Here is a 10,235-nt window from a genome sequence, read left to right on the forward strand (position 1 = left end):
TTTTAAACTGTAAAGCACTAAAATAAGCATTATCCAGTTCATTGTAAGAAGGAAGAGTTCCAAGAGCCCAGGAATAAGCCTTTAAGGGACACTCAGGAAAAGGTAGTAAGAGGAAGAAGAAAGAAAGAGTTTGTGGGAAATGAGTAACTTCAAAATTAGGGCAGTTTGTATTATTGGTAATCAAGAAACTTAATTCTAGAAAGCAGGAAAAATATAAGAAAATAATTTAAAAGAATCTTAAATTCAGTTGAAATGGGATTTTTGTGGTTCAGCTATTTATTTTTTATTATTAGCAAACATTTTTTTCCCAGAGCAAAAGCCTTTATTCTCTTTTTTTCCCAGCATTATTGAAATGTAACTGACGCATTATAAAATACATATATTTAAACTGTGCAATTGGGTGAGTTTTGACAACTGTATATACATTTGTGAAACTGTCACCAGAATCAAGAAAATGAACTTATCCATCACCCCCAAACGTTTCCTCATGCATCTTATAATCCTTCCTTGCTGCCTCCCTCCTTCCCCATTGTTCTGCTCTCCCGCCTCCCCAGCCAGGAACTGCTGATCTGCTTTCTGTTACTTAAGAATTATATAATATCTACTCTTTTTGTCTGGCCACTTTTACTCAGCATTTACATGTTAATATAATATTAATAGATACATGTATGAGAATTGCTATATAGAAAGAAGTCATCATTTGAGGACCCATTATATGTCAAGTACAAAGGCCAGAAGTCAGTCCAGAATAATTTGGAAGATCCTTATATAAACTATAGTCAGGATTACATCATTGTCTCCTAGGGTATGGAAGTTGCGTGCTGTTTATATTTGATAGTTGCTCTGTGGGAGGTACATGATGTCCAGTTCTCCTTGTTATACCTATTAGTTAATTACATGGGCTTCTAATATTGATATGAAGTCTTATAGATGCTTTAAGAACTCAAACCTTGTCAACAAATTGAGAAAGAATTCATTTCCTCTGAGGCTTTTTCATATTAACCACATTCTCAGACATCAATGTATAAAACTAAGATGAAAATTTATCAGTGTACTATGAAAAATGAAGTCTCCTTATACAAAGATTCTCTGGAAACTCAAATGCTAATCAGAAGATTGTTTGGTTAGCAGTCACCACATTGTGAGTTTAATTATTTTAAATGTCTAGATAATGCCTTTCCATCAGGCTCAGGGTCTTTGTATGTATATCCTTTTCTCTAAAAAGGTTTAGTACACCAGGCATATTTTTAATTGTTACCATTACAATGAAAGAATAACTTGATTTTTCCCTTTGAATCTTTCGTAAGAGAAAGTTCAAACATTTCCCTTTTGTCTTGTATAGCCTTCCATTTATTAATAATTGGAAATATCTTTGGAAAAAGTGATTCGTAACATTGTTGACTTAAATACTGTTTAAATACACTCCCAATTTTTTTTTGTCTTGAGATTCTTTAAATCAGTATAGCAAAACAGATAATTTCCAAATTTTTCCATAATCTTTCCAAATAGGTTTACTTAGGTACCATTGAATTAATATTTATATTGGTTTTCTAGGCTGTTGTGACAAATTACTACAGACTGGGTGGCTTAAAACAACACTTTTTTTTTTTTTTTAAGAGATAGTCTCCCTATGTTGCCCAGGCTGGCCTGGAACTCCTAGGCTGAGGCAATCCTCCTGCTTCACCCTCCCAAGTAGCTGAGACTACAGGTGTGCTCCACTGCTCCTGGCTTAAAACAGCACAGATTTATTCTCCCACAGTTCTAGAGGCCAGTGTCTGAAACCAAAGTACTTAATAGTGTTGGTTCCTTCTGGAGGTCTCAAAGGAGAAACTGTTCCATGCCTTTCTCCTAGCTTCTGATGGCTATTCTGGCAATTCTTGCTGTCCCTTGGCTTGTGGATATATCACCCCAATCTCTCCCTCCATCTTCATGTGGCCTTCTCTCCTGTGTCTCTGTGTGTCTTTGCATGTCACATCTCTCTTTCCTTTTTTTTTATAAGAATACTACTCATTGGATTTAGGACCCACTTTAAATCCAGGATTATTTCATCCTGAGATCTTTAACTTAATTAAGAATTTATACAGACCCTCTTTCCAAATAAGATCACATTTCATAGGTATGGGGTCAGGACTTGGAGATATCTTTTAAGGGGATATAGTTCAACCCATTAAATATTATTAGGGTAATATGAATAATAAACAAATAGTTTTTATAGCATATATTATGTACCAGAAATTACGTGTTACTAACTCATTTAATCCTCCAAGCAAACCTATGAGATAGGCACTATTATTGTTATTCTCATTTTTGTTGCCTTTTGTTTGGTTAAATAGGTCTTGTCACTATTTATGCCCTAGATCTTTTTGTAGTCAAAGTCTACTCCTTACAAAACAACAACAACAACAAAACAAAGTCTAAAACCAAACAAATCAAAGAATCTTAGGCCTAGATGAATATATGACAACAGGATCAGTTTATCATTAAGCTATACTGGTTCTAAAATTTAGTCCTTCAAGTTTATTAGATAAGGGAAAAGACTTCTAGGGTTGATCATGAGAGGGAAAAAGGTAGCTCTTTTCATTTTTGTATTTCTTACCTGGAGAAAGTATGCAAATTTGTATGTATTAATGAACTATAAATTTTCTATGCATTTTAATATTGTGAACAGTATGTAGTAGTAATCTGATCTTATTGGGCCAATCTAGGTGGGGGAAATGTTTAAACTATGGTTCATTTGAGGTCCTTAATCTTAATTAATCTTTATGAAATCTGACTTTTGGACTTCTATTTTCACTCTAGCAGAAAATTCCCAAATCTGGTATGCTGAGCTCTGACCTAAATAGGGAAGTGGAAAATGCTAGAAAAGAGCTAAGAAGAAAGGAAAAGTGAAAAGAATAATGGGAGCTAGAAGAGGTCTCATTTCAATATTACTTATATATTCCTATTAGGTGGTATATGCATTCGAGGGAGCATGTGGGTTAGTATAGCTGCAAGGCTGTCACATAAAAATTCAGGCCAGGAAGGACAGAAAGTGGCATTTTTAAAGGACTATCCCGTTATCTTCATCTGTTCACCTGACATTGAAATCTGTACCAATGTTTTTGTCCTCCAAAGAATAATTCTCTAATTCAAGTTCAAAGTGAGGTTAGTTTATTTTAGTAAGATGCCTTTTACAAAAATTCTTTAAAGCTGAGAGGAATGCTGAAACCATTTTTTCATTCTTTTTTCAGATTGGTTCCATTTGTCTTATATTGTCAGATGAGATTATATTTATAAACAGAATGAATTAGTCTTTGTGCTTATAAAATAGAAGCCTGCAACATAACTAGTTATTACATTGCCAGAAATACCATCGGGTGAAGTCACAGTTCCTGAAAATCATGATATAGTTTACCTGCAGCACTATGGGTCATTAATTCAGAAGCCCCAAATCAGTATATATTTATAATTATTATTTTTTAATAGAGCAATTGAAATTCTTAAAATTTGAGAAAGAATGTAAATTGGGTTGTCTGCAACTTGTGTATGATCATTCTCCTCATCCATCTCTCTAGCCTCATGTGGCATTTCCTCCTTGCTGTCTTTACCAGCACGCTGACCTTTTAATGCCTTGAAATGACTAAACTTCATTCTACTGCATGGCTCTGGTAAATGCTATTTCTTTGCCTGGACTGCCTTCTAGTCTTTTTTTTTTTTTTTTCTCCCCCATCTGGTTTACCCTTTTAGATCTCAGCATAAATGTTATTTCTTCAGGCATATCTTTTCTAACTCCTTGCATTAGGCAAGTTTTCTCTTTTTTAAACTCTTAATTTTCCATTGCAGAACTAACAATTTATAAATAAATAATTTTGGGAGTAGGAGATGTGCCTGTTTTGTTTGCCACTGTATCCCCTAGTAAGTAGTTGTGTTTCAATAAACCTATATTGAATTAATGAATACAGGCATGCATGATATTTGCATCCCTTATTTTCTGTGGTTAATGTATTTACCTTATTTTTTTCATTCAAGTAAAATGTTAATTTTTTTTCTTCTCAAGAGTTTGGCCGAATTGGAAGTGTTATGTACTCATCTCTACGTAGGGACTGATCTTACACAAAGAATAGAGGCTGAAAAAGCACTCTTGGAACTTATTGACAGCCCAGAATGTCTCAGCAAGTGTCAACTTTTATTAGAACAAGGAACAGTAAGTATTTGGTAATAGTGATTAACCATGAAAGATCAGTAGATATATGTTAGTGTTGCTCCACTTGTGTGTTAACTGATAGATAATTGCCACATGTCTTTTTACTATAATTTATTTCACTGTCAAAGGGGTTAATCAGAGAAAGAATTGGAAAGCCTGGAAAGCCAACTTAGGGAAGAGCTAGGAGGTAGAAACAGGAATGAATTTAAAGAGTTTCTTGATTACTTTTGACCCCTTTTTATGTCTCATATTAGTGAGCAAAAATTACACTTTTAGAAAGTTGACTGACAACTTTTTTTTTAAATCTAGGTAGGGGAGGCAAGTTGTAATTACTTCTGAAACTTGAAAGAATGATTTAGAAAAATGTTGACTATCTTTTGCCTGCCTCCCTTCTAGATATTTACAGCCATTCATTCAGCAATCATTTAGCAAAATACTTAAATGTAAAACCAGGCACTGCACTGCCTACTTGTTTTATGTACATGAATTTAAGTAGCTCTTTGTTTAGTTGGAAGCTCATAGATATATAAATAGCTATAAAATGATATGGTAAGCACTACAGTAAGAGACTATATGATCTAGATCAGAATTGGCAAACTTCTTCTGTAAAGGGTCAGATAGTAAATATTTTAGGCTTTGTGGGCCAAGAGGTGAATTAGTTGGAGTTCAAAGTTGGTGTTTCCTATTAACATTAATTGCAAACATTCATATGTTAATGCTGATCTATACTGAGATTTTACATATTTCATCTTTGAAAATATCTTTTCACATAAATAGGTACTGCCAAATACTAATATCAATCCATGAGCATAAGATTTTAATTAAGCATTTCATTACTTAGCATTTATAGAATTCTATTAAATCTTCTCTTGATATTTGCCTTTTAGCATGTCATTACATTGCAGATTAATCACTTCCAATTGAAGATAAGGTGGAAGCTCCTCAATTGCACAGTTAAATGGGTTTTAAAATATGGAAATTTCATTTACACTTGCATCAGGGTCTGAATCTGAAACTAGTTGGAGCTCAGAAAATACATCTGCAAATAGAGATCTCACTACTTGTTTTCACTTTTGACAATGCAGGAAGTGTATAAAGCAGCTTGACATTACTTATGATTCAAACAGTATTAGTTATTATCAAAATGGCTTTACTTCAGTGTAAGTTCTGTATAGGAGTAGTAAGCACTATTTACCTTTTAGACAATTTTGTAATTTAAGGTTGAATTCATTAAGAGACATTATGAAGTTTGTAGCAAAAGGTAATTTCCAGAGCCATTTAGTTTTGAACATTAGAGGCTTGGTCTTCTTATTCAGAAAAATTTAAATCTGAGCCCTGAGCTAAAAAAATTGCAGCAAATCTTTACCACTGGTAAGCTATTGAACTGCTGTGTGATGAGGCAAGTTAGGATATTCAGCATCTATATCTGACAGAAATTCACAGGACTGAAGATAAATTTATAAGAGTGAATAAAGTCTACTGTTAACACTACTGATTCCTTAACTTATGATAGATTCAGATATTTACTCCACAGTATCTGCTGATGAAAAAAAATACAGTGAATAACCATAGGCTTTAAAGATCTTACACATTTTTTACAGGCTTTATAAATTTGTTCAACTAAGTCCTTTTCTGCTCTGTATATATTTTACCACCGATGTGACACATCTTAGCAGATTCTTCTTCAGATTATATTGAATTACTATTTCTTAACTTCTTTGAAAATATTCTAGCGTGTAGTTTCACACAGACTCTTCATATAGGCTAATTCTTTAGTCACTTCACGCTCAATATTGACTTCTGGAATAGGTATTGGTAACATTAACGATATGAGCAATATTAGTAACATCTGTCCCCTCGTTAAGAGCTCAGGAGAATTTTTCCAAATCATTTGTCTTATTTTTAAGTTGACTTTTGATATGGCTCCAGTGTCCCCAACTCTTTAAGCATTTGTTCTCACCAAAAGACTAGTAGTCTTAAGTTTATTTTCTCTGCACACATAACTTTGGCTACTGCAGTAAAACAATGGTGTTTTAATTAACTCAATATTGGTAAGTGGTTTTTCTTCATTGGCTAATAAGCAAGCTACTTGGAAACTTAACAATTGCAGCTTCATTTTACTTTTTATATTTTTTATTTTTATAAAGACATTCTCCTGTGATGAGATACTCTGTTTTAAATTTTCTACTTTTTCTGACAGTTGATTTCCTTTGAGTTGGGAATATTATGATGAGTGCTTAGTTTGATATTGTCAACATATATTGTATTCTTTTAGGACAGCTACAGTGCCATTGCATAACAAGCACATTCCTTTGCCGTATAATTCAATAACAAATGATCCCCACTCCACTGTATCTTAAAAGTTAGACATTTGAAGTACACTTTTCTCTTTTCTTGTTTTGACATGATGGGTATGCACTGGTAGTAGTAAAAGGTATATGTCATGTCATGGTGTTACCCATGGCACTCTAGGCACTGTGGAGTTATATCTCTATCACTGCAATTTATGTACACTGAGTAGCAGTAGGAAGCAATGAGTGCTGCATATGAAATCTGTCTTAACTATTCAATTTGGCCATCATAGCATGAAAGCAGCCATAGATGTTGTGTAAATGAATGAGCATGGCTATGTTTTAATAAACTTTATTTATGGACACTGAAATTTGGATTTTGTATATTTTTTACGTGTCACAAAATATTGTTATTCTTCTGATTTTTGAATAGTTGAAAAACTATTTAAAATTGTAAAAACTATTCTTGGCTCACAGGCCATGCAAAAACAAGCAGAATTTGATCCATGGGCTATAGTTTGCCAACTTCTGGTCTGGAGAAAAAAAGAGAGGGACCATCTTTGTGAGAAATTCCTGGGGATGGAGTGAAAATCTGAACCAAATTTTGAAGGATGTGCATGCATTTAGAGAGTTTGAGTACATTATTAAATTAAGACAGTTGGTGACCAAAGAGAATACAGTCAGACATGGGTCCGAAGGAACCTGAAGGTGAGGGTGGGGAAGGCATTGAAAGGAACTGGAAGACTGCTGTGGTCTGAGCATAGTGAAGAGTGGAGCCAAATGAATTTAAAGAAATAATTAGAGGCCAGGTTGTGTTGAACTGTGTAGACCATGTTGTTAAAGTACTGTATTTTATTTGAACTTGCTCACAGTCATTTATTTCTCCCAGTTGCTTACTGTTTGAGATGGCTGTTTACACCTCTCTTAACTAATGATCCCTTATGAGGAATTGTATGCTCGTGTGTGTATACACGCTTGTGTATACGTCTATATGTATGTATCTCAAATAGATATATTTTATCCATTGTAAATCTGCCAGTTTGGAAAACTAGAAGAATTCCCATCAGAAAAAAATTCCTATCATAATGTTTAATTATACTAATTTCATTTGTGATGATAATAAATATTAATTATTCTTTACAGACATCCTATGCTCAGCTCCTTGCAGCAACATGTCTTTCAAAACTTGTCAGCCGAGTCAGTCCTTTACCTATTGAACAGAGGATAGATATCAGTAAGTGGTTTATTATGCTTTTTAACAAGTTGCACTTTAAACTTTTCCTTTTAAATATGTTAAATTGTTATTAGGCTTGCAAATTATTGATTCTGTCATTTTTAAAAAAAATGAATATCAAGTCTTGTTTATTCATCTGATGTTGAACAATGATGTGTTATACAAAACAATGTGTAATCAAAAAAGCATTTGTTTAGTTTAATAGTAAATAATAATTAGCATTTTATTTTGTGTACTATTTGCTAAGATTTACACTATCTCACGTTTTCCACCAAACAAATTTTTGAATTATTCTTATTTTACAAATGTGGAAAGTAGATTTGATAGATAGGCTCTGTAACATGCCCATACTCACACAGCCAGGAAACAATAGAGCTGTGAGTCACACCTGTGCACCATGTCAAGTCCATACTCTTAGCCATTATCTTAACTTGATGTGCAACTGAATGACAGGAAAGAAGTCAACTATCTGATATTTCTCGGGATGCTATGTAAAAATCATTTGCAATGTATGTAAAATCAAAAGCAGATTCCTGCTTATTCATTGGATAATTTGTGTATAAATAAAAAGTGCTAGAAATTTAGTTGGAAAAATTCTAGAAAGTAGAAATAAATTTTTCACAAGTAATGTATCTTAAGGTTGTCTTTGTGTATGTATGTAGCTTTCATTTACTATGGACAAAGCTCTAATAAGTGAGGTATGGAATTTTTTTGTCATCTTTGTTCATATTAGAAATAGATTGTTAGCTAGGTCAAGTGGCTAACACCTGAAATCCTGGCACTTTGGGAGTCTGAGTGGTAGGATTGCTTGAGGCCATAAGTTCAAACCAGCCTGGGCAACATAGGGAGACCCTGTCTCCAAAAAAAATACAGAAATTAGCTGGGCGTGGTGGTGCGCACCTGTAGTGCCAGCTACTGAGGAGGCTGAGACATGAGGATTGCAAGACCCTGTCTCAAAAAAATAAAAGAAATTGTTGACTCATTTCTGCTCTTCAGCCTCTAGGTTAACATAATTTATATTTCTGTATTGGAAGAATTAAAAGTTATTATGTGTGATGGATCTTTAAACTCAAATTTAAATGATCAAAATCACAATGATACGTCTTTTGTTTTAAAAAATTTGACAATTATTTCTCTAGGCATCCTGAGTCTCAGGCTCTGCAGAAAGCCTAGAGAAGAATTTATCTGTGTACTCTTGGACTTGTATGCTTAAGAAAGCAAGGGAAGAAATTTGCAGTTTTAAAAACAAGGGTTTAAATATTATAAACCTAAGTTGTGAAAGTGTGATTTTGTTTAACTTTTATACACACACATTTCAAGTAGAGTTTATTTTTTTAGAGCAGTTTTGAGTTCACAGCACAATTGAGCAGAAAGTACAGAGAATGTCCATATACCCTCTGCCTCTTTGCATGCACAGCTTGCCCACTATCAACATCCTGCACCAGAGTGATAGGTACATTTGTTACAATTGATGAACCTACATTGACATATCCTTATTAGCCAAAGTCTATAATTTACGTTAGGGCTCACTCTTGGTGTTGTATATTCTATAGGTTTTGACAAGTGTATAATGATATGTATCCACCATTATATTAATAGTATGCTACATAATAGTTTCATTGCCCTAAAAATCCTCTGTGCTCTGCCTACTTATCCCACCCTCTCCCTGACCCTGATCTTTTTGGTATCTCCATAGTTTTGCCTTTTCTAGACTTTCTTATGGTTGGAATTGTACTGTATATAGCCTTTTCAGATTGGCTTCTTTCATTTAGTATTAATAATATGCATTTAAGTTTCCTCTATGTCTTTTCATGGCTTTCCTTTTTTATTTTTTTGAGAGTCTCACTCTGTCACCTGAGCTAGACTGCAGCGGTGTCATCATAGCTCACTGCAACCTCAAACTCCTGGGCTCAAGCAATTCTCCTGCCTCAGCTTCCTCAGTAGCTGGGACTATAGGCACGCGCCACCATGCCTGGCTAATTTTTCTACTTTTTGTAGAGACTGGGTCTTGCTCTTGCTCAGGCTGGTCTTGAACTCCTGACCACAAGCAGTCCTCCTGCTTCAGCCTCCCAAAGTGCTAGGATTACACACATGAGCCACCACACCTGGCTGATCCCACATTTATTTTTAGCACTGAATAATGTATCATTGTCTGAATGTACCACAATTTATCTGTTCACCTACTGAGGGACATCTTGATTTCTTCCAAGTTTTGGCAAATATAGATACAGCTTCTATAAACATTCATATGCAGGTTTTTGTGTGGACATAAATTTTTAACTCCTTTGGGTAAATACCAAGGAGCACAATTGCTGAATCATAAGGTAAGAGTATGTTTAGATTTGTAAGAAACCACCAACCTGTCTTTCAAAGTTACTATACCATTTTACATTCCTGCCAGCAATGAATGAGAGTTCCTTTTGCTCCACATCCTTGCCAGCATTTGGTATGGTCAGTGTTGTGGATGTTGTTCATGCTGATAAATGTGTAGTGGTATCTCGTTTATTTTTTATTTATTTATTTTTTT

At 34.2% G+C, this 10,235-nt stretch overlaps 1 protein-coding gene across 1 annotated transcript in view; it reads left to right on the forward strand.

Annotated features, from left to right (window-relative positions):
* The window catches only part of RANBP17 (RAN binding protein 17), a 404,920-nt gene that overhangs the window by 4,413 nt on the left and 390,272 nt on the right, over positions 1-10,235 (forward strand). The window contains exons 2-3 of the mRNA XM_012649689.1: positions 4,037-4,183; positions 7,618-7,708. Coding sequence (XP_012505143.1) covers positions 4,037-4,183; positions 7,618-7,708 — 238 coding nt within the window. The remainder of the gene's footprint in view (positions 1-4,036; positions 4,184-7,617; positions 7,709-10,235) is intronic.

The sequence above is a fragment of the Propithecus coquereli genome, unplaced genomic scaffold, assembly GCF_000956105.1.
Source record: "Propithecus coquereli isolate 6110/MARCELLA unplaced genomic scaffold, Pcoq_1.0 Scaffold301, whole genome shotgun sequence".
NCBI lineage: Eukaryota > Metazoa > Chordata > Mammalia > Primates > Indriidae > Propithecus > Propithecus coquereli.